The sequence below is a fragment of the Pelodiscus sinensis genome, chromosome 6 (genome assembly GCF_049634645.1).
Source record: "Pelodiscus sinensis isolate JC-2024 chromosome 6, ASM4963464v1, whole genome shotgun sequence".
In the NCBI taxonomy this organism is placed as follows: Eukaryota; Metazoa; Chordata; order Testudines; family Trionychidae; genus Pelodiscus; species Pelodiscus sinensis.
The window spans coordinates 74157272-74183342 of NC_134716.1; the positions used below are offsets into that span (position 1 = coordinate 74157272).

The 26071-nt window shown below is 40.4% G+C and overlaps 1 protein-coding gene and 1 long non-coding RNA gene across 2 annotated transcripts in view; one reads left to right on the top strand and one right to left on the bottom strand.

The window, feature by feature from the left end:
- ADGRV1 (adhesion G protein-coupled receptor V1) overlaps positions 1 to 26071 on the bottom strand; it is a 391810-nt gene that overhangs the window by 40515 nt on the left and 325224 nt on the right. Inside the window, exons 86-87 of the mRNA XM_075932856.1 lie at positions 21823 to 21980; positions 4666 to 4787 (exon numbers count right to left, since the gene is read on the bottom strand). Coding sequence (XP_075788971.1) covers positions 4666 to 4787; positions 21823 to 21980 — 280 coding nt within the window. The remainder of the gene's footprint in view (positions 1 to 4665; positions 4788 to 21822; positions 21981 to 26071) is intronic.
- Positions 520 to 4394, top strand: LOC142829749 (uncharacterized). Its single transcript, XR_012904492.1, has 3 exons — positions 520 to 675; positions 3927 to 4015; positions 4321 to 4394. It is a non-coding gene; the product is annotated as an uncharacterized LOC142829749 (long non-coding RNA).

Consider the following 26071-nt stretch of genomic DNA (forward strand, 5'->3'; position numbering starts at 1 on the left):
CATTTTTGGTCTCCCCATGTGACCCAAGTATGCAGGATGAGTAAAAGGATAACATAAAACTTTAACATTTTTGTTCTGGCCTTCATGCACAGAGCTAATTTAGCTATATTCCCTTTCTAGTTTGCTGTTTATTCACTGACCTCGTAAATCAACAATTGTCCCCACCAATAAGCCTTTACATTTTTATTCTAGAGATTACAGGGAAAGGAGTAGCCTTCCTTTCCACTGTACACGAATAGTTTATACTCTATACTCGGCTCCAATGGAAACAAGTGATATTTCATATAACTGTCAGTTGCTGCAAAGAAAAAGCAAAGGAAGTGAATGGAAACAATTTGTTCTGGATAGCTGGTTATTTGTACCAAATGTATTTCCCAAAAGCTGTTTATCATCAGAATAAATCAGCCAAGTTGGATAATTTACAAGACCTTACAAAATACCTACATTGAGCCCTTTTTGGAAGCTACATGTGAAGTATTTTACAGAAGAACTTATTTATGCAAGTGTTTCTCAATTCAGTGTTATGCTTTGTTTTGTTTTACTACTGTTTTATTATACACTCTGTATCTCTTCAACAACATGGAAGAAGATCCTGTTTCTTTGGAACCTTTTTATGCTCTTTTACGCTGGGAAAAGACACTAGCAGAACAGTTGACGTTTTCAAGCTGAAATAAGGTAAAATGTATAATAAGATGACAAATAAAGTATAAAGCAGCTTATTATTTGACAAATGCTTAAACTACAGAGTGTCTACGCTACAGAGAAGATCGAAGCTGCTGCTGTTGATCTTCCAGGGTTCGAATTAGTGGGTCTAGTGAAGACACTCTAATTCAAACTGAGAGGGGCACTCCAGTTGATGCCGGTAGTCCTGCTTTTATGAGGAGTAAGAAGTTGAAGGGAGAATGTGCTCCCTTCAACGTCCTGCAGTGTGGACAGTGCCAAAAGTCGAGTTAAGGTACTTTGACTTCAGCTACACAATTAATGTAGCTGAAGTTTCGTATCTTAATTCGACCTTATCCCATAGTGTAGATATACCTTTAAGTTGTAGTTGGTCCCAATCAATTCACAGAATGGAAATGACTCAAGTTCCTCTTAGAGTTTTTCTGACATAATACAGTCCACTAAGTGTCATTTCATCTTTTTTTTTATTGCCTCCTCTGAAAGAGTGGATCTGAAATTAAATCTTCAAAGGACAGGCTAGACACTTCATATCATGCATAAGCTCTGTATTATGGAATCTGGAAGCCAGAGGAAACTTTTTGACCACATTTACAAGGAGGCTAAGCCTTCAAATTATCTATAGATGAATAAAATGTGAACTCTGGAAAGATGTAGACTCTTGCTTAAGGAAAGGACCATTTTTGAGAAAATGTATTTTTTAGGGAACATAATAAGAAAAAACCAGATTTGTGATGAATTAATTTAATGAATTCCCACACTATGAAGTTGAAGGATTATGAATCTATATTTATAAGTTGTGACAGATGTTTATTATACTGCTTAGGACACTATTGAAAGGCTCTCTGACCTTACACTGATGAGCACAGTATAACAACCAAAAAGAACAGAATTCTTATTTTTCAACATTTTGCTGTCTCAACACCACATTTTACAGACCTCTTTCCTCTAATCCCACTTCAGAATACCAAAAGAAACTACACTATCTCGTTAAGGAACTCCCTACCTCTACTCAGGACCAAATTAACACAGAAACACCTTCTGAACCCCGACCAGGATTGTTCTATTTGTTTCCCAAAATCCAGAAACCTAGATACCCCGGACGTCCCATCATTTCAGGTATTGGCACACTCACTACCAGATTATCCAGTTATGTAGACTCTCTCCTCAAACCCTATATAACTACCACTCCCAGCTGTCTCCAAGACACCACTGACTTCCTGAGAAAACTACAAAACATCGATAACCTCCCTGATAATACCATCCTTTCCACCATAGATGTAAAAGCTCTCTACACCAATATTCCTCATGAAGATGGATTACAAGTGATTAGAAACACTATCCCAGAGGATACCACAGCCAAACTGGTAGCAGAACTATGTATCTTTGTTCTCTCCCACAATTATTTCCAAATTGGGGACAACTTATACCTCCAGATTAGCGACACAGCCATGGGTACCTGCATGGCCTCACAGTACGCTAACATCTTTATGGCTAACTTAGAACAACGTTTCCTCAGATCTCGTCCCTTCTTAACTCTCCTTTACTTATGCTACATCGATAACATCTTTATGATCTGGACCCATGGCCAAGAAACACTGGATGCATTCCACAGAGACTTTAACAACCTATACCCCACCATCAATCTCAGTCTGGACCATTCAACATGAGAGATCCATTTCCTGGACACCACAGTACAAATCACTAATGGAAAATTAAATACCACTCTCTACAGAAAACCCACTGACTGCTACACTTACCTACATGCCTCCAGGTTCCATCCAGGACACACCATTCAATCCATCATCTATAGCCAAGCCCTTAGGTACAACCACAACTGCTCTAATCTCACTGACAGAGACCAGAAACTTCAAGATCTCTACCAAGCATTTGCAAATCTCAATTACCCACTGGGGGAAATAAAAAAAAACAAATTGAAAGAGCCAGACGAATACCCAGAAACCATCTACTTCAAGATAGGCCCCAGAAAATCAACAATAGAACACCACTTGTCATCACCTATAGCCCCCAACTTAAACCCGTCCAACACATTATCAATAAACTACAACCTATACTGGAACAGGATACTACACTCCGAGACGCTCTGGGGGACAGACCCATAATCTCCTATAGACAACCACCTAACCTCAGGAGGATTCTTACCAACGACCACATGACATACCACACAAATACCAACCCTGGAACTTTCCCTTGCAACAAACCCCGTTGCCAACTTTGTCCACATATTTACTCTGGTGACACCATCACTGGACCTAACTATGTCAGTTATATGATCAAGAACACATATTCCTGTTCATCCAGAAATATAATTTATGCTATCATGTGCCAACGGTGTCTTTCTGCTATTTATATTGGACAGACTTCTCAGACACTTTGCCAAAGAATTAATGCCCACAAATCAGACATCAGATATTTTCACAAGGAAAAACCGGTTGCTTTTCATGTCAACCTACTTGGACATAATCTTAACGACCTTACTACATGCATCTTACTTCAAAGAAACTTTAACACCAGATTACAGAGGGAAACTTCAGAACTTTCTTTCATGATTAAATTTGACACTTTACGAATGGGCCTTAACAAAGATGCTAATTACCTTAACCATTACAAAGATAGCTTCCCCACTTATCACCCCTGATTAGCCATTCATTGTCTGGTAAATAGCTATTCCCTCCCTCTTTCTCCCTCACCCCACCTTCTGTACTAAATCTGATTTGTCGGTTTAATAATGTGTTCACTTTTTTCAGGTATCTAAAAGGGTGTAATAAGGAGGAGGGAGAAAACTTGTTCATCTTGGCCTCTGAAGATAGAACAAGAAGCAATGAGCTTAAACTGCAGCAAGGGAGGTTTAGGTTGGACATTAGGAAAAAGTTCCTAACTGTCAGGGTAGTCAAACACTGGAATAAATTACCCAGGGAGGTTGTGGAATCCCCATCTCTGGAGAGATTTCAGAGTAGGTTAGATAAATGTCTATTAGAGATGGTCTAGACAGTATTTGGTCCTGCCATGAGGGCAGGGGACTGGACTCGATGATCTCTCGAGGTCCCTTCTAATCCTAGTATACTATGATTTTATGATTCATTGTATTCCTTTGGTATATATGGTCATGCCAATTCTCTTCCAGAATATGATCTAAGGAAGTGGGTCTGGCCCACGAAAGCTCATCACCTATTAAACTATCTTGTTAGTCTTTAAAGTGCTACATAATTTTTCCTTTGTTTTTGTAGGAATTACAGACATTTTCACAATCTTGATACATGATTTTCAATTCTGCAACATTTGCTCACATGAGTAATAATGGAATTACTACTGACAGGTGAGAAGGTACACGTGTGCATAAGTGATTGTAGGATAAGGGCCAATGGCAGCATTAACAGAAGTTAAATGTAGCGCTGTGTATCAAGAGGAGAGTACTAGTATATCATATATATTTTGTGGGTTTTGTAACTCAAACACGACTTCTAGTTTATACTGATCTTTCAACTGAAAAGATCTTGTTTTATTTGTATACAAATAGCATGGATCAGGTTTCAATTTAAATATATTAATGTTTTTTTAATATAATTTTAAACTTTTTCTATCTGATACTTAAATAAAATTCTTCTCATTTTACTTTTGCAGTTGCTTGCAGATATGTCCATTGCTTCATTAGACTTATTGCCACAGGATTATACTGTGTCCAGAAAAGGTTTTGTTTTCTTACCAGCATATTGATTATACAATGAATTTCTGTGCAATTATTATTGTTGCTGTTGTTTTAGAATAAATATGCAGTTACTTGAATATGCATCCAATATATTCATTCTAAAAATAACCCAATTCCTAGAAATGATTGCCCAGTGCTAACTTGCTGAGCCTTCTATTTGCTTCTCATTTCTATACAACTTCTAAAACTTGAAATGTCAGATATTATGCACAATGAAGGGTTTCACATTATCCGGAATTGTAGAAAGGAAAAGCTCTTACCTGCAGGCTGTTGAAGATAACAAAGAAGACTAACATCCAGAGGTGCCTGTAAGCCACGTGTAGTCCTCCCCAAAGCCATGTAATGGAAATCAGGGCAAACAGGTATAAGACCAGTGGGATCTCTGGAAACCATAAACATAGTTCTTGAGTAATTATACCTAGTAAAAAAACCTGTCAGCATTCCCAGTGTATAAAGAAGTTTTAGTTTTCAGATTTCTCTCACTACTCTTTGTGCCCCTGAATATCTTGCCTAAAAAGACAGGGGAAGACACGCCAATTAAATAAGATAGATAAGGACTTTTGCTTTCTCAGTGGGAAAGTGTACATGTGGCCTTGATAAATATGTAAACTAAGTGGAGAAGTTCTTGATAAACCCTGGAAGTTTGGAGGAAAAATAAGGAAGATTTACTTCCTAAAATGGGGAAAAAATCCTAAATATAAACACTCAAATCATTTATGACACTGACACCTTGAACTGGGAACATAGCTTTGTCACAGATTTTTTGTTACTTACACTGCAAAATAAGTAAGAGTATGGCCTTGGTAATGTAAAGACTTAATAAGCATGTAATTAACTTTATTTATTTAACTATTTCTGGTATCTTCAAAGACAGTATTTACATATTGATTTTACCCACATGCAAAAGTGTTTGCAGAATCTGGCTTGTAAGCATAAAATACAGACGATATAAAGAGATCTGTTTTCAAAAATTATAAACATATTTCTTGATGGCCTAATATCTATATCCATCCATTCATACATCCAGATAGAATATATTTTAGAAAGTCTGTCTGTCTGTCTGTCTATGAGTCTGTTTGATGAAAAAACTTCCTAACGGAAACAGCTAGGACCATCTAATTTGATATGCAGCTTCTTCTTATCTTAACTTAAAGCAAGGTCAGGATTTGGTTGTGCCAAGAACACAGGAAGTGCCAGGAATAGGACTTTTTTCCATAAGATGGAAAGGGAAGGGCACAGAGAGGAGAGATGTGAAACTGTGAGTAGCCACTGAGGAGCAGGGAGGCAGGAGAGAACTATACAGCAAGGAGGTTAGGTCCATAAAAGGCTATTAGCCAGGGGATAAAATGGTGTCCTTGGCCTCTGTCTGTCAGAGGCTGGAGAGGGATGGCATGAGACAAATCGCTTGATTGTTGTCTTCGGTCCACCCTCTCTGGGGCACCTGGTGCTGGCCACTGTCGGTAGACAGGATACTGGGCTAGATGGACCTTTGGTCTGACCCAGTACGGCCGTTCTTATGTTCTTATGAGACCACTGGGTGAAGGTGTACCATCAACAGGGTGGCTGGCAGAAGTTGGATGCTGCCATTTTGCCTGCCTCCAGATTGAGTAAGTAGTCCCAAATCCTTCACCTTCCCTGCCCTTGGATGCAGTGACGGATCTGGAGGCAGACAGAAGGCCCCTGGCAGCTGAGAGGGATCGAGAGAGAAAGATGGCTCTGGCAGCCAGGAGGGCTGAGGAGAGAGAGAAGGCCCCTGACTGCTGTGGGGGGTGTGATGGGAAGGGGAGAAAAGACCCCGCTGGCTGTGAAAGAGAGAAGGCCCTGCCAGATGGGATCCCATAAAGTGAGCTCCTCCTCATCCCATAACCCTCACTCTCGCATCCCCCTATGCCCCTAGCCTCCTGCCCTGGCCCCCCACATCTCCAAGGCCCTGCCCTAACTCCTGGATACACACCTCCACTGCCACTCCCCTGCCCTGAAGGACCTGGACAACGTTGGATAAATCTTCTAGTATCAATGTATTTTATACATGTTTGTTTTCCTAGATACCTTATACCCAGATGCTTTTCATATGTTTTATTGTATTTGTAGTCCACAGAATCTAAGATACGTTGAGGAAATGGTATGGCAATACAGTACAGAGTTCACAAAATGGGAAGCAGAATACAGCATAAATAAATACAATTCTTTTCTTACAGTCTAGTGACACTGGATTGGCTTCTACTGTTGACAGTTCGCATGACAGATTTCAAAGTTCATATTTGCCCAGTTTTGTAAATTTCACATTGCAGAAGTGTTCTGCAAAACATTGCCCCTTCTCCATGTAATTAATGTCATGTCAGCAAATATGACAGACAAAAGAGAAAGACTAAACAAAGGTAAATGGGAATACATAAGAGCATGAACAGCCTTTCTTGCCTGCATTTCCTATTGTGTTGCAAGAGAAAAATCATATGAACATAGTCAGGCAGCCAATATCATGGCTATCTTCTAACAAGTCAGGGAATAATTACTTCCAGATTTTATTATTATTTTGGAAAAATATAAATATTTGGCCGTTCTATTTGCTAATATCTGAGAGTGCACGAACTAATTATTTTGTGAGAATATCAGATTTTTATTTTTAAACATAAAATAAGGAGTTGCGCTATTATCGACTTAACACATTTCTATAAATATGGAAATCCACCAGTTACCAGTACAGCTATTCATTTATTTATCTATGTTCAAATGTTAATGAACACAAATGTCATTTTTTTGGTCTCAATCTTGCAATCATTTACAGTACCTTTCTATTCCTTTAATGAACTTAGCCCACGGTAGTATGCAAAATGGCATTAATCCAATGTACTGAAGACAAAGACCAGTAATACTCTAAGACCCATAGTTATGCCTAACAAGGTAGTAGTCCAAAAATATTCCCAATAGGTTCAAACAACTTATCTTGTATAGTAGCTTTTTATTTTCATTCACATTGTAATTTTACCACTGGAAAACCAAGTTTGATGAAACAAAGTAATTTGCACTGCATGCAAAAAGCAGCATTTCTGTATGTGCAAGTCAGATTTTTGCATGTGCAATACCAGCTTTAAGTAATTTTAATAAGAAAAAAACCCTGACATCTATAATGACAACATATCTTAATAGTAAAAGATTAAGAAAATGGATAGCTAAACTATTTCAATATAAAATATTTTTGAAGTATAGGGAGATTGGGTCTAATGTCACTTCCCCAGAAACCCATATCAAGAACAACACTAGTTGCAGCAGCGTTAAACCAATGTAAACCAGTTTAAGTAAAATCAGAATCAATTCCGGTAAATCTAACAAGATCCCATAGACACCATCTGAGATGGTGACCTATATAACTCTATAATAAATATAATTACAAGCTCTGAGATCTGTGTGTGTGGATTTAAGATGATACAACAGGTGTCTATTGCTTGCTGTGTACCCAATTTTGTTATAATACAGCCTCAGCTTAATTATTCAGGAGCATTATCAATGAGGAGATACACATGAGATCATAGCCCATTAATATGATGCTGAAGCTCAACCAGCATTTACAGTTCAATACCTGTTGAAGCTCACCTCACTGATATTTAGTTCTGACAACTAATAAACAATGCTTCAAAAACTAGGACAAATAAACCTGTTAAGCACCTGTAAAATAGCTGGCTTTAAATAGTTTGCAAAAATAGGTATAGGGTAAGAAAAGAGCATCAATACATAGGTCTGAATTCAGTAAGTCTTGGAGTTGGAGACTCTAAATGTCTGTGGTTTTTTTATGGAAAAACTTGTGCTTTTAGACATATGTTTTCTCTTACAGTGGTTTAAGTCTAAAACCAAACGAGGATCAAATAAAGTGCAACTACCCACCTACATATTCCTGCAATAAACCTCAAGTAATACAGAACAGAAAGCTGTGGTGGAACAGTAAAGTCAGCAGCAGATTAGTGTGGGTGGGACATGCTGCAGCACAGCTTTGATGTGCATTATATACTGTAACTTGAAATTATTTAGTGCCTCTTCTTATTCCGTAAAGTGGGGTACTGTATCTGTGATGCTCTGGCCAACAGAGAGGAGTGTGCCTATCATCAGGGAAGGTGGATTGGAAGAAGGAGGCGGAGTTCCTGCATCTTGCAGATGCCCTTCATGGGGTGTAGTTACTTCCACATGCACAGGCCACACCCACTTTGACAGTGACAGGAACAGGGAGGAGATGTGGGCCCCTACTGCCACCATCACCACTTTCTTCCTGGCAAAGCTAGGAGCTGCTGCCTCTGTACATTCCAAAGCTACTATAAACGAGAGGGCAAAAACAGGGAGAAAGTAAAGATGAAAGCAAATAGGAGGAGGAGAAGACGCGTAAACAACACAAGTCAACTGAAGAGAAAACAAAGGGAGCAAACAAGGGATGAGCAAAGTAGAGGGAGTAAACCAGTATTTTCCATTTTGGTTCTTGTCACAAGGCTTGGTGACCTGTCTCATGTGCTGACAAGTCGAAATGAATCTATAATTCCCAAATCACTTTAATATCATGCAATTTTGTCTATATATTTGATCTCTTGTAGCATTGTAGACTTTATATTTACTACAATATGATGTTTGATTGCCAGTCATAATCAACTTTGTAAGGGAGGGTACACTTGTTTGGACAATTTGAATCTGTAACACATAAGATACTGTGTGGAGTAAACATTAACCAGTCCCTTCTTCTAAAATGCTATTTACATCAACATCTCCTCACACTTTATAGTTTTTAAAACTAACAAAAATAAAGGTAAGCGATGAACATTAAGGAAAAGCATGTTCCCAGACTAAGAGTTTAGAGATCCAAGCACTCTTCTCTAACAATGAATTCATAACAGCAATAATTGACATAGCCACGAACTGGGCGTTGGCTATGATCCAAGTTATGGGAACAGAAGATTGAAAAAAACGTGTTAAGAGTATCATCTTAAGAAGTAATTTATGTGAGCAGATGGTTAGAAAAACATTCCACTGCTTCACTGAATGCCAACAGAGAAACCTCTGTTTAGGACAGTGTTTCTCAAAGTGGTCCACGAAATCACTTTGAGAAACCTGTTAAACGGCCACACCGATTTGTTTGTTTACCAGTGCCATGGTAACGGAACTTCACAGCTCTTATTGGCTCTATTTCGCTGTTTGTAGTCAAAGGGAGCCACAGGAAGCGGCGTGCACTGGACTGCCACTTCCTGCAGTTCTGCTTGGCTGCAAATGGCAAAATGGAGCCAGTAGTTGCTGCGAGGCCCTGTGGCCTCAGTGCCAATAAACAAACAAATTGGCACAGTCATTTAACAGGTTTTTAAAAGTGGTTTCATGGAGCACTTTGAGAAACACTGCTTTAGGAGTGTTACCAGCCATTTGCGTTATCATGAACAATCAGGCAGCAGTTTTGAATAAGTTCAACTTCAGGGAAAGCAGCAGAGGAGGAAAACCTGTAAAAAGCAAATTACCATAATGTTATATGGAAAAGTGGCAAAGGACATAAATGAGAAACAATTGCTTTATTAACCTGGTGAATTTTAAGAGGTTATGCTGTAGAATCATAGAACTGGAAGGGACCTTGAGAAGTCATCAAGTCCAGTCCCCTGCACACAGGGCAGGACCAAGCACCACTTAGACCATCTCTGATGATAACACTTGTTATAGCTTTAGCTGAACTCCTGTTTGCAGACCATCACCAGACTTCTTTACAGGACCCAAGCCTTGGATCCCATGTGCTCTTAAGCATACTGGAAGTGAGCAGCAACCAGACACACTGGCTCTATATCCAGCCTTTCAGGCATATTCCTTGGGTACAGACTCCAATTCTGATACCCCTTTCTGGTACTCCTGCTCCTCAGCTGCTCTATGTCCACAAGACAAATATGGACCTCTTCAGTCTCCCCCGTAACTTTTATATGTCCTCTCTATGACTCAATCCTCATGGGTATTCTGGATTAAAGTTTCACCCTTTGTAGACTTTGTGACAGTCAGAGCAAGTAACACAGAATTTTGCAAGGCACTTCTGAATGAATCACAGGTTATTCAAAGACAAGGAATGAGAGATGTACAGATCTTTAGAAAGATAAACACTCATTTTCTCCATCCCTTCTTAGGGCCTGTCTACACTACAGAGAAGACTGAAGTTGTCACAGTGGATCTCCTGTGGTTTGAATGAGCAGTGAAGACATCCTAATTTGAAATGAGAAGGCACTCCCATAGGCGCCGATAGTCCTGCTCCTCTCAAGGAGTAAGGGAAGTCAATGGGAGCATGTGCTCCTACTGTGTGGATGGTGCCAAAACATGATTTAAGATACTTTGACTCCAGCTATATAATTAACATAGCTGGAATTGTGTATCTTAAATCAACTTTCCCCTTAGCGTAGACCTGGCTTTAGAGACATCCAAGGAGTCCAGATTATTCTGCACACCTTTTTCTGGTTTTGTCTGCCTCCCATGAGAGAGTGTCTCCCTTTTATAAATTTGGTTAGGTAACCTCACTGCTTCAAGTTTATTACCAGATGATTTGTTGCTTTGTTCCACCTGGAGTGTCCACTGAGAAAACTGGTTCCCTGGGCTGCAGCAAGCTCACTGTTCTTCCGTGCTTCCATTTGCATGGAAGATCATTCAGGCTGACAGTTCCTGATTGCTCTCCATGATTAGTCTTCTCACATGCAAGGATTTCTCCTGACACTTTCCAGGTATGTCATCTCAAGATGAAGGTTACAGTGGAGGTGAAGGCACTGTACAATTTTACAACATCTACATGTTTTGTTAGTCTTTAAGGTGCGAGTAGACTATTGGTTATTTAAGTTTTTTCTATTCACAAAATAGAAGACTTACATAAACTTACACTAATCTGTCTCAAGATCTATCAAAAGAAAGCCTTTCTGAAAAATTCAGCTCCAATTAAGAAAGGACAATATATAAAATACAATATAAAATTTGGTATACCTTTGATTTTGAAACTGCTGGTTGTGAGAATGTTAATTTCCTTCCTTCCTTCCTTCCTTCCTTCCTTCCTTCCTTCCTTCCTATTTAGAAGTTCCTTTTCTGTTTGTACAGAAAAAATAGCCTTTTTCTGATCACTGTTTCCTGAAATTATTATTTAAATCTGCCTCACTGCAAAAATTGCTGAAAGGATCAAGACCCTCTAGGGCACCTACTTCAATACTGAGCCAGAACACTAGGAAAAATGTTAATTAAAATATGAATCAATAAACCAGAAATTTTAATGCAAAATATTCTTTTTTATTTGCTTGTGGAGCATAAAGTATATGCTGTTATGAAAAACAAATAAGAATACAATGAGCACACTCACAAGCACTCCTAAATGTTTGTATTTTTGCTATTACGTTGCCCTATTGTGTGCTTATTATTCCTCTGCCTGCAGTGTTTACTATTTTTGTAAGAACTGAAAAGTCAATAAAAAGAATGATTAAAAAATATTGTTTGTTGTGCTTTCTCTCTTAGATTGTTGAACAGGCAGCAAGACTCTAATTTCTCTTAATTGTTCTTGGCTAGACTTGAAGTCCATGCAGAATCAGTATTAAATTTTCAGATATTCTATTCTTAGATGATCTGAAGGAACAATAGTATTAATATATTGAATTTCACTGGCTAATTGGAGACATAAGTTCAGTAACAAATGCAAAGCCATGGAAAGCTGAATATTAAAAGTGATTATGTAGAGCTGGGTGAATACTGAAAAACAACTTCTGATAACAGAAATTCAAATGAATGAGCTTCAACTGTACTCCTACCACCTTTGTATTTACTTTCTACAAACATTCTTGAAAATAAGTTAGCTGGCATGAACTGTCACAGAAAAACATGGAAATAAAGGCATTAGGAAATATTTGTGGAAAGAGTTTTACATTTGTAATCATGAATACTCAACTGGAGATGTGATTCTAAGCGTTGTGTTTAGATGATTAAAAAGAAAAATAAATCATGAACTATACATCAAGTCAAAACCCCTCAGACTTCAGAGACTAAACCATATTCAGCAAATTATTCATTAATTGCTCACACTGCAGCCCAGGAATTACTTGTAGAAATTTTCATTACAAGTTAATAAATCTGACACTGTTGTCACTTGTATATGCACAATTTATGAACAAACAAGATGCAAACTGTATTAATCATTCTAGGAGGCAACAGTTTGGCTATGCCTAGACTGGCATGATTTTCCACTAATGCTTTTAACGGAAAAGTTTTTCCGTTAAAAGCATTTGCGGAAAAGAGCGTCTAGATTGGCACGGACGCTTGTGCGCAAAAGCACTTTTTGCAGAAAAGGGTCCGTGCCAATCTAGACACGGTTTTGCGCAAGAAAGCCCCGATTGCCATTTTCGCTATCGGGGCTTTTTTGCGCAAAACAGTCCTGAGCTGTCTACACTGGCCCTCTTGCGCAAATATATTTGCACAAGAGGGCTTTTTCCCCGAATGGGAGCATCATAGTATTTGCGGAAGAACACTGACAATCTTACATCAGATTGTCAGTGTTCTTGCGCAAATTCAAGTGGCCAGTGTAGTCAGCTGGCAAGTTTTTCCACAAAAGCAGCCGCTTTTGCAGAAAAACTTGCCAGTCTAGACGCAGCCTTGGAGAATAACAGCACTCCTAAATAAGTAGCTTACTAGAATTTCCTAAACTTATTAAGCTTCAGCAAGAATAGTTTGATGACCTCTAATTTTTTCACTGAACTTCCAGTATGTATACAACCAAAAGCTCAAAGGGAAACCTTTAGTAAAACTAATATAACCCTAAAAAGGTTAATATTCACAAATGAACCTTGCTGAGTTCTCTCTTATTAAAGTCTGCTGTGTCTTCTCCTCTTGGAGGATAGAAAAAGAGAAACAAAGACTGAGTGTCCTGCTTTCCCACTGATTCTCTGATTCATCCCTGTGATGGACTACTCTTTTTTCCCTGCCTTAAGATTTCAAGAGAACGTAGAACAAAAACAACAACAACAACAACAACAACAAAAACAGTTTCTTGCCATTTCAACCAGAAAGGACATTGTCTCAATGACTTGATTACCTGCATCCTGCTTCAAAGACCTTTTAAGACTTCACTTCAAAGAGAATCCTCTGAACTGTCACTCATGCTTAAATTCGACACTTTACACTCAAATTTGAATAAAGACACTAATTATCTTACCCAATACAAAGATAGCTTCCCCAATTATCACCTCTAATATCATTAGCTCACAGACATTTACCTCCCCTCTTTCCCCCCTTCATCCCCCTTCTGTTCTGAAATTTGATTTGTCCTTTTCATATGTGTTCATTTTTTAAATTTGTATCCTTTGGTATATACGGTTGTGACAATTTTCTTCTACTATTTAATCTGAGGAAGTGGGTCTGGCCCATGAAAGCTCATCACCTATTAAACCATCTTGTTAGTCTTTAAAGTGCTACACAGTCCTGTTTTTTGTTTCAGCTGCACCAGACTAACACGGCTACATTTCTACCACTATAGAACATATATATCCTTCTTCTGCCAAGCTATAGATCCTGGCCTGTATATTTATACCTGCCTCTGGAAATTTCCACTACATGCATCTGACAAAGTGGGTCTTTGCCCACGAAAGCTTATGCTCCAACACTTCGGTTAGTCTATAAGGTGCCACAGGACTTCTCGCCGCATTTGCAGATTCAGACTAACACGGCTACCCCTCTGATAAACTCCAGATACCAAACAGACAGTTAGCCTGTTTTGCTTCTACATACTGAAAGAGGGAAATGGAAAAGGCTTCAACAAGGAGCTGAGAGGTATGCTATACAGCAATTCTTGGAAGAGAATCTTTCGAAGGCCTCAACTGAAGATCCATGAGGAGTGAAGTGGGTGATCCTATGAAAATGCTAGCAATTCCAATTAAAGGAGAAATAACCCTGTTCCTTTTTGGAGGAAAGCTTGTGAGTGTCAGCCCAGTTAAGCCTCACAAGACCGAATGAAAGCAGTGGCAACCCATCTATTTACAGGTCTAGTTGAAACTCAATATTCATCAGAAATTAAGCATCAACAAACCTTTTAATGAACCTTGAAGAGACATACTTTAATAATGAAACCTGAAAATGCATTTGGGGTTTTGGCTATGAATATTTTGCATAGCTGCAGTCTTAAAGACTACTTACTACAAGGGAGGGGACAATGTATAAAACCTGGAAACAATGTCAGTTTGCAGAGTGATATTAGTAATCCATCCACAAAAACCAAACAAACAATTACGCCATCATTTATATTTATGTGTTATAAAATTATTCAAAAACACCCAAAGAGCTAGTAAGAATACTTCCATTTGCACAAACTAGGTTTACAAAGAGCTGTACAAAATAATTTGCTTCTGCAGCATCACCTGCAGAAAAGGAACTAATCTGGTGTGAACTGAGACAGATGTGAGTCATAGTCAAAACCACCACATCTCTGAACAATGAGAGTGTACGTGATAAATTTATTATATTGTATCTTACTATTACCCACTCAACTCTTATTGGAGTTTGTAATGATAGTCACTTAAATCAAATCTGTAAGATCTGAGGCAAAGGACACATTTTCCTTTGTATTCTGAAAGGAGCCTTTGGACATAGCAAATGAATAACAACAACTTCCAGTACCAGATACTATGATAGATGCTATGTACAAACCTTGGACACAAGTTATCAACCAAAAATCAAACGCCCCACTCTCACCTGCATCCTGACTGAGGCTGGGATATCTATGCAACCTACTGATTCCTGGCTATCATACTGTCTTCTTGGGACTGTTGGCAACTTCCAGAATTTAGAGCAGCTTTCAGGCTGCTCTGCCTTATGCCAAGATACTGGACATAGACATACGCTGCTAGTTCAGAATAAAAGGAGATCACAAAAATTTCTCAATAGTGCAGACAAATATCTAAGCCATAATTTATTAGGATCTATTCTATTGTTTGCTACTGGACAGAAGCGTCTTAATCTTTAGACTAGTTCTGGCATCATTCTCAAAGGTGGAATCTGAGTCGGATAAATACTATTGCATATTTATGCCTAAGGCATCAAAGCTGTGTCATCACATGCTGTTCAATAAACATGGTCCATCCAGGAAAAAAGCTTTTGTTAGAACAAAAAACTGGGCATTTTGGTTTTTTTGGTTGGAAACTGGGCATTAAAACTTATCTAGGGCTCGTTTATACTCAACTATTTTGGTGAATTATTTAAAAATTTAGAAAGATGCACTAACCAAATTGCACACTAAAGCAGATGAATACTGGGCTACTTCCCCCCCCTTTTAAGCTGCCAATTTTTTAGTCACATTGATTTATATGGTTCCTCTCTATTGTATATAGCAGGTCTTGAAGGCTATGAGCTAGAGGTGTGATTCCTTTGCTAATGGGCACAAACTTGTGCTGGCTCTCAGTGAGCTGCCATGAATATAAACAACAGTGTAGCCTCAGTAGCATGAATAGTGGCAGCAGAGGCAAGGCTAAATCATGCCAAATATAAGCCCTCCTGAAACCAGCAGGTAAATGCTCAGCTCAGCTACTCAATGCCTCTGCTGCTGCTATCTGTGCTACTGCAGCTGTGCTGCTATTTAGACTCAAACTAGCTTGATGACAGCTAGCACAAGCTTATATATATGAGCAGGAAATTCACAGCCCTTGCTCGGAGTGCAGACGTAGTCTAAATAATCAACAATTGTGTCCAGTTTCAGTTTCCCATCCTAATGATCATAGAATCATTGGACTGGAAGAGACCTCAGGAGATCATCGAGTCCAGCCCCCTGCCCAAGGCAGGACCAATCCCAACCAAATCAACCCAGCCAGAGCTTTGTCAAGCGGAGACTTAAAAACCTCTAGGGATGGAGATTCCACCACCTCCCTAGGTAACTCATTCCAATACCTCACAACCCTCCTAGTAAAATAGTTTTTCCTAACATCCAACCTAGACCTCCCCCACTGTGCCTTGAAACCATTGCTCCTTTGTTCTGCTTTCTGTCACTACTGAACAGCCTAGCTCCAGTCTCTTTGGAGCCTCCCTTCAGGAAGCTGATGGCTGCTATCAAAACCCTCCTCACTCTTCTCTTCTGCTGACTAAATAAGCCCAAATCTTTCAGCCTCTCCTCATAGGTCAAGTGCTCCAGCTCCCTAATCATTTTGGTCCCGTCTGCTGGATCCCTCTCCAATGCATCCACATCCTTTCTGTAGAGGAGGGCCTCAGAATTGGACTCAATATTCCAGATGTGGCCTCACCAGTGCCAAATAAAGGGAAATAATCACTTCTTTAGATCTGCTGGCAATACTCCTCCTAATACATCCCAATATTCCATTCACCTTCTTGGCTACAAAGGCACACAGTTGACTCATATTCAGCTTCTCATCCACTGTAATCCCCGGGTCCTTTTCAGCTGAACTGCTACCTAGCCAGTCGGTCCCCAGCTTGTAACAATGCTTGGGATTCTTCCATCCCAAGTGCAGGACTCTGCACTTCTCCTTGTTGAACCTCATCAGAGGTTATTTCTTTTGACCCAATCCTCTAATCTGTTTGGGTCTCTCTAGACCCTATCCTTGCCCTCCAACATATCTACTTCTTCCCCTAGATTAGTGTCATCCACAAACTTGCTGAGGGTGAGATCCATCCCTTCACCCAGGTCATTAATGAAGATGTTGAATAAAACCAGCCCTAGAACAGATCCTTGGGACACTCCGTTTGATACTGATCATCAAACAGCCATCAAGCCATTGATTTCTATCCATTGGGCCCAACAATCTAGCCAGCTTTCTATCCATCTTACAGTCCATTTATCCAATCCATATTCCCTTAACTTGCTGGTAAGAATATTGTGGGAGGCCATATCAAAAGCTTTACTAAAGTCAAGGTATATCCACTGACTTCCCCATGTCCACAGGGCCAGTAACCTCATCATAGAAGCTAATCAGATTGGCCAGGCATGTTGACTATTCCTGATCACATTCCCCTCTTCCAAGTGCTTCAGAATGGATTCCTTAAGGATCCCCTCCATGATTTTTCTGGGGACTGAGGTAAGGCTGACTGGTTTGTAGTTCCCTGGATTATCCTTTTATCCTTTTTAAAAGATGGGCACTGCATTTGCGTTTTTTTCAGTCATCCGGGATCTCTCCTGATTTCCACGAGTTTTCAAAGATAATGGCCAAAGGCTCTGCAATGACATTTCCCAACTCCCTCAGTACCCTCGGATGCATTAAATCCAGACCCATGGATTTGTGTATGTCTAGCTTTTCTAAATAGTTCTTAACCTGTTCTTTCTCCACCAAGGGCTGTCCACCTACTTCTCATACTGCATTGCTTAGTGCAGTAGTCTGGGAGCTGACCTTGTCTGTGAAGACAGAAGCAAAAAAAGTATTGAGTAGTTCAGCATTTCTCACATCATCTGTCTCTAGGTTACCTCCCTCATCCACTAAGGGTCCCACACCCTTTCCTATCACTCTCTTATTGCTAACGTGCCTGTAGAAACCTTTCTTGTTACCTTCACTTCCCTTGCCAGCTTCAACTCCAATTGTGCCTTCGCCTTCCTGATTACTCCCCTACATTCTTATGTCCAGGGTGTGTATTTTGCTGCTCTCCTTTCTTCCTTTGGTCAAGATCCTGAAATCAACCATCTCATGATCACTGCTTCCTAGGTTGTCACCCACATCGACTTTCCCCTACTAGTTCCTACCTGTTTGTGAGCAGCAGGTCAAGCTACGTACAGCCCCTGGTTGGTTCCTTCAGCACGTGTACCATGAAGTTATTCGCAACATTCTCCAAAACCAACATTCTCCTGGATTGTCTGTGTGCTGCTGTATTGGTCTCCCAATAGATGACAGGGTGATTAAATTCCCCATGAGAACCAGGGCCTGTGATCTGGAAGCTTCTCTTAGTTGTCTGAAGAAAGCCTCATCCACTAGCAGACACCAACCACAGCATCACACCTGTTGCTTCCGCCTCTAAACTTAATCCACAGACTCTCAACAGGCTTTTCTCCCTTCAATCTCCCTAAGCAATCACACTGCTCTCTTACATACAATGCAACTCCTCCCATCTGTTCTTCCTGAACAGTTTATACCCTTCCATGACAATGCTCTAGTCATGTGAGTCATCCTACCAAGTCTCTGTTATTCCAATCAAATCATAGTTCTTTGACTGGGCCAGGGCTTCCTAATTCTTCCTCTTTGTTTCCCAGACTTCTTGCTTTCTTGTACAAACACCTTAGATAACTAGTTGATTGCCCTTCCTTCTCCATTTGAATCAGGAATCCTCCCTTGTAGCTCCTTCTTCCTTGTGTTTCTTCCCGGTATCTCACTTCCCCACTTACCTCAAAGCTTAGGTCACCATCCCCCAATGAACCTAGTTTAAAGCCTCCCTCACTAGGTTTGCAAGGCTGCCCGCAAAGATGCTCTTTCCTCTCTTTGTTAGGTGGATCCCATCTCTTCCTAGCAATCCTTGTGCCCGAAACAGGGTCAGATGGTCGAGGAAACCAAAGCCCTCTCCCCGACACCACCTGTGCAACCACGCATTTACTTCCACGATTCGATGAACCCTACCTGGACCTTTTCCTTAAACAGGGAAGATGGACGAGAACATCACTTGCGCTTCAAATTCCTTGATCCTTCTTTCCAGCACTACATAATTATGGACCCAGTCCTTTTCCTTGACTTCAGTGTCAGCAGGATCATACTATACTTCAACATTCCTGAGAGGTGCTTAGCAGTGTACAATTTCCATTTGGTTTCTTTTGGAGCTGATTACTGAGGAACTTATTTGCAGTAGGGCTTAGCAAAATGGTTTCAAAATAATCAGAATCAGTCCAAACTTTAATTCTCCTTTCTAGGAAAACCAAATTTCTATCTACAAAAAGATCAGAGTTGCTTACATAATAAATAAATCATCTTAAACTAGCTTTTCCCTTCATAACATTGTTCTTTTTGTGACTAGCGCAAACAGTCCTTTCCAAAAATTATAAAAATTTCACATGCCCGTGTCTCTTTCTCCCTGACTGCTACAATCAATTCCTGTCCTCCACTGCCCTCTAGAAAAGATGGGAAGAGAGCAATGATCTCTTAATGTTGCTTTGTGCCTTTGAAAAAGCAATGCCTCTAAAATTGGTGAAATAAGAGTGTGAAACCTTGTCCTGCCTTGTTCTGGGGACCTCTGATACTAGCAGAAGGGTACAGGGGAACTCAAATTTGTCCAAAGACTATTGTCTACAGTAAAAATAGACATAAGAAAAACAAATGGAAACATAAAAACTTGCATGTCTATATTGGAAAACAACCTGTTTATTCCCTATCATAGCCTAAAGATCTATTCCTATTTCTAACTGCCTAAGGAATTCATTCATGTGAAAACATGTAATTATAAAGCTGGCTTAGGGAGAAATATTCTTCAGAGATCCATGAGATAATATGTAATATTGCTATTCTGTCCTCACTGCCCAGAACTTGTGGGAGCCCTTTTTGGCATTGATAATATACCTCTTGGGAGAAGAGACCAGTACAATACTGCCTTGCACATCCCAAGGGAGAATTTTGCCCTTTCATGGAGAAACGAGAACCACTGCCTTTTCTATCTTCAGAGAAACAAAGTACAAACAAGCCATGTAATGCTAAGTATATATAGGTATGTCTACACTACAGCGCTAATTCAAACTAATTTAGTTCAAATTAGTTTAATCGAACTAAGCTAATTCGAATTAGCACAGCTAGACTTAAAAACTAGTTCGAATTAGCATTTTGTTAATTCGAACTAGCATGTCCACACAGAGTGGACCCTGAACAGAGGTTAAGGATGGCCGGAAGCAGTGCCGGCAGGGCATCAGATGAGGACTTAGAGCGTGGAGCTGCTGTCTCAGGCTAGCCGAGGGCTGTGTTTAAAGGGACCCAACCCCCACCCCAGACAGACAGTTCTCAGGATTCCCCACTTGCAAAGCAGTCCTGGCTTGGAGTGCCCTGAGTGCCCACACGCGGAACATCACAGCACTGGGTGGCCAGGTTGGCAGCTCTCCTGCCCTAGACGGCCACTTTCCTGTGCCTAGTGTGGAGTTCGTGGACAAGGTCCACGATGTCTGCACTAGACCAGGCAGGTGCCCGCCTCTTGCGGTCCTGGCCAGGCTCCCGAGAGCCACCAGCCTGGTCCCGGGAAGAGGCAGAGGGCTGGGGGGCATCGGGTGGCTGGCTCATGGCGTGCCAGGTGCAGGGTCTGTTGGCTGGGTGCTGGCAGGCTTGCACCTGGCACGGGCACCGTAGCCAGCCCGTGCCCCTTTAAGGGCTACGGGGCCGGGAGGGGGGCATACCAGTTTCCCTGGTGGTGACCAGAGTGGCCACCAGGGAAAGCTGGGGAGGGCTAGCCTCCCACTAGTTCGAATTAAGGGACTACACAGCCCTTAATTCGAACTAGTAAGTTCAAACTAGGCTTAGTCCTCGTAAAATGAGGTTTACCTAGGTCAACCTAAGTGCTCCGCTAGTTCTAATTAAGTTCGAACTAACGGAGCACTAGTATAGTGCCTATCACGTCTGTTAGTTCGAATTAACTTTGTAGTGTAGACATACCCTATGAAACATGTTATAGTTTGTCATTTGGATCATATAAAAATATATTTTTCTGTTAGCTAAGCTGGTATTTTACCAGCGATAGACAAATCCAACTTTGTTCTGCTTCATTTTTTTTTTGCACTACAAAAGTTATGTTTCTAAAACTAGATGACATATGTTCATATGATATATATACTGTAATACATACAATAATTGCCTGTTTAATAAACAGTTGTTTAGTTAGCTAAGATTGTATAACTGTATCATAGTAGCTTTTAGTACTGGAATGTAACAAAGGCACTTTGTATATATTTGTACAGTGTCATATCCTGGACTTTTGAAATTAATTTGGAAATGACTCACTTCCTCTCTTTTTTCAACTTATTCAGAAGGTAAATGAAAATCTCTTTACTTATAAAACTTGATTCAAGAACCATTTGAGAGTTTATAAAACCTAATAGCCAAATTCAGGCGTGGTCTATGGAATTGTACCTCTTTAAACTATAGCTAGATTTCATCCAAAGACGCTATAAAAAGAAAACAGTTCCACACAATACCCTGTTATTAAAATGGTGGCCTAAATTGCTGAAGAGGACATTAGAATTTCCTTTAGTGAACACCATTGTAATAACAATAATTTTAATAGAAAAGTCCAATCAATATGCAATATGCAATGCAAAGTACTGTCTCCAATTCAGCAATGTGCATAACTTCAAACATGGACGTATAGGGACTATTATATCCTAAATGTACACATGCTCACAAGGATTTAACTGAATCAGGGTTTTTGTGCAGATATTCTGCACTGGATTGAATTCCACTTTAAATCAGAATTGTCTTCAGTGTTTCTGTTTGCGTTCACATCCTTCCCATGTTTCCTACCTGCAGCATTGGTTCTTCCTCTGAAAATGTCATCATATGCTTTCCACTGGGGAGTCACCTGGTAGGCATGGATGAATACCACAAATACCACCACTAGGCACATTAACGGAATGAGAGCAGCAGTGAAGAGGGCAGCATAGACATTTGGAATAAAGCACCTAGGGGGGAAAAAAAAGCATCCACCATTTATAAACATTACAAACAACCTGGACAATTACATACATGAACTTTCCAATACAAATATAGTAGAACCTCAGAGTTATGAACACTTTGGGGACTGAGCTCTAAAACATTTGTAACATTGAACAAAACACGATGGGTTTTCTTTCAAACGTTTACAACTGAACCTTAACTTACTATATAAACTCCGGATAGGCCATAGGGCTAGATTGTGCTCAAGCTCTATTGATGGTCACTGGAGATGCTACATCATCCCCTGGAGAACTCTGGGAGTGTCTGTGCTTTCAGAGTAAGTGTGGAATTGCTGCACCCTTTCAGAGGGTACAGCATACTCACTTTTACCCTGCTGCTTGTCAAGTCAGCTCTGCTAAACAAGGGCTTGTCTAGATGAACAGTTAATGTAAAGGAAAGGTCAACGTGCACCATGGAACTTTTAGTTCATGTGGGCGTTGATGCCCTGGTGATTTACATCCCATTATCCAGGGCTACTCAACTTGCGGCCTGTAGACTGTTTATTTGTGGCTTGTGGTGCAGTTTAGGTTTGTGTGGGGCTCAACATGCTGCCTGTGGGTAGGAGCCAAAACAAACAAGTAGTCAATATAATGGTCTTCTGTTAATATGCGTTTTAGTAGTTATATTCCTGGACCGTTATTGCTCAATAAAAGTGCTGTCATATGGTGGAAATTGGGTGAATACTACATTTTATTAATATCAGCAGAACTGACTTAAATGGGGCCTATGTGTTGGGTAGTCTTGCCTTAATTTTTGTATTTATGCTGTCACTGTGTAAGAAGCTATTTGCATATATATTCGCAAATATATGCAAGCATACTTAAGCTGCAGCCCTCGGCATGTGCTCTGAGTATCATTGTGGCCCCCAGGTCCTCCAAAGTTGAGTAGCCCTGCATTATGCCATGCACTAACAATTCATCCAGACGAGGCCTAAAGGGAGTCTCAGGGGAGTCAAAAGCCACACTGGGTTCCTTGGAAAGATTGGGGAGGGGCAGTTTGCACTCCTGGAAGGGATAGTTCTCATGCAGGAGCTGGGCTGGAGGCAAGCAACCCTCAGCACTGCCAGGACTGCAGGGTGCCCCCCCTACCCTGGTCCCCAGTGCTGCCTGAAGTGCACCGTGCTCCAGCGGTGATTTAAAGGTGTAAGGGCTCTGACCACTGTCCCTGCTGCAGTAGCAACTGGGAGTCTTGTGCTTGGGTCGCAAGGCAATTGCCCCCTTTGCCTTCCCCTGTTGGCAGGCACAAGGAGTCTGCACTCATGTAAAGGGGCTGGAAGAATGTGTAATTTTCACCCATCCACATGCTCTGTAAATTTAGCCCAACAAATCATGCAGGGCACTCTGTATACTCTGGGGCGCCATGCTGGTTCAATACTCACTCAGGGCTGAATGATCCTCACTACTTTCTACAGCAACAAAAGAACTAAATTGCTGTCAGCCCAAATACTCGCTCAGCTACACTACACCTCATTGTTTATAGCAGCTGTTTATAGGATCATTGAACAAAATAGTCTGGCAGCACATCATTGTTATCTTTATATTGAACCTGAAATTTATTTTATAGACATATAACACTGATCTGCTAAATCCTTCTAATTTGATATAATATCTTGGACCTCTAACCTTCAAATTTGTTACTTATGAGTCCCTGTGTTTATCCCCTTCCTTCTTGGACCACGGGGAGAACAGAATAAAGGACATTGCCTTCAACATGCTCGTAACACTTGCCGTTCTTCATTAAAATAATGACTATAATCTAACTGCCTGCTTCAGGCCTTCAGATGATTGCCTAGAAGGATGAGGAAGGGTGTCCCCCCCCCCACCCCATGCACAATTGGCCAGATGTATTCTGGGCTGCTGGGTTTTTGTTTGTTTTCCACATTCCTCTGAAGAATCAGAGTGGCCACATCAGATGGGAAGACTAGTGTTCTGCAGTGAAACAGAGACTCTTTCTATATGGCTGGCTGATGTGTCTTGCTCATGTGCTCAGGTCAGGAAGGAATCTGTGGGCTTTATCATCTCCCTCTGAAGCACAGGCTACCATTCACTAGTGGAACATATCTCACTTAATCAATTCCCTGCCATTGCATGGGCATCAGGCTCTGGTGACAGCTTGGTCTCCCACCCGTTCTCTGCCTGTGGCACATAGTTTGATCTCCTGAATATTGATATGAGATCTAACTAAAGGCTTTGGGCTTTATATAGGAAGATCTGGGTAAAGTTTAATGGCTTGTGATACACAAGAGGTCACATAGATGATCTAATAGCCCTTAAACTCTGTGCAACTATGTTAAATTCTATGATTTTTCTTCTGTATCAAATTAATTCGCCCTCTCAAAATGTTTTCCTGTTTAATTCAACCCCACATTTAAAATACAAGGCAGACTGCTATTAAATATCTTGGTTTTCAGAAGTTTATTGAAAAGAAAAAAATTCTTTCTGCACGTATATTGTCTCCTCTAAAATCATATTTATGTTCTGAAACTTTTACCCTTTCCTCTTCAATTATATGAGTCATACATACTGATAGCAATCTAAAGGCTGAGAAAGAGACACATTCCTCTGTGCCCAGTTAATGGAAACCACATACAGTTCATGCAAGTGTATCATTTTTGCTAATGCCTCCATGTGTTAGTTCTAAATTTACTCTATCAATAATGCGGGCTAGGAACATACAGAAACATTTTTAATTAGGTCTGAAATTTCAGAGCTCACTTTTGACTTTTTTTTTTACACTCAATCAATGAAGTTAAACATGTCTGTTTTGTATGAAACATACAACTGGCAAGGTAATATCTTGTACTGGATCAACTTCTGCTGGTGAAAGAGATAACTTTAAAGCTACATAAGGCTGAGGAGTTCTGTGTAGCTCAGAAGCTTGTCTCACCAACAGAAATAAAAAAAATACTGCAAACATGTTTTCTATGTATTTTATTACAAATCCATCCCTTTATATGTTGGAAGATGTTTCATATTTTGCATACCAAAAAAATGTATGGTATAGGATTTCAGCTGCTTCCTTTTACCTTCACAATTCTTTATGACATCTTCCCATTGTTCCAATCTATCCCTGATGTCAGCCTTCAGTATCCATCTGCTTGACTTTTTCACAAACATTTCTACGCGTTTAACTGATCCACAGCTCATGAATGCCTCTGAAAGCTGATATGAAAGGCCAACACCCTCCTCCTACTCCACATCTCTTTAGAGCAGGAATGGGAAACCTCTGACATGCTGCCACATGTGGATTATAAGGGTTAGCTGCTGGCGAGCCACCAGATGCTTTATTTACCTGACTGTCCACTGAAACAGAGCTCCGCAGCTCCCAGTAGCAGCAATTTGCCATTCTCAGCCAATGGGAGCTATAGGAAGTAGCATAGGCCAAGTCACCAGTTTTGACAGCTCCCATTGGCCAGGAATGGTGAATCACAGCCACTAGGAGCTGCTTAGGTAAACAAACCATCTGGTGATCTGCCAGCAGCTAACTCTGATGAACCACATATGGTCTATGGGCCAGAAGTTCCCCATCCCTGCTTTGGAAGATAATTTTTTTCTGTGGCACCTATGAGAAATCAGAGATACATTTGGAAATACCTTTCTCAAATAGTGCATTATGATTTTTGTTCCATTTGAGAATATCTAAAAAAAATCTGACTCTCTCCATCAAAATTTTTAGAGCCATTGGGTTACCAGGTGTCTAGTTTTCACCTGGACTGTCCGTTATTCAGGTGCCCCGTCCGGTAAAAAAAACCCAGAAAATACTGAAATACTGCAAATGTCCGGTATTTCCTGTTTCCCTCAGATTGAAACCCGGCGGGAACAATTTTCCCTGCTGTTTTCTCTGCTGCGTTTGGCGGGGGAGCACAGGGCTTTTTTTTTTTTTTTTTTTCTTAATAACTTTGGTCTCCCCCTCAACAGAATTTTTTCCCAGTGTTTTTTCTTGGGGGTGGAGGGGAGGGGTGGTATTCGGTATTTTTTCTTAAACCATCTGGCAACCTTAGCCATTTCTCTCTCTACACCAAGCAATCAATAAATAATTTAAATAATTAATTTAGTAG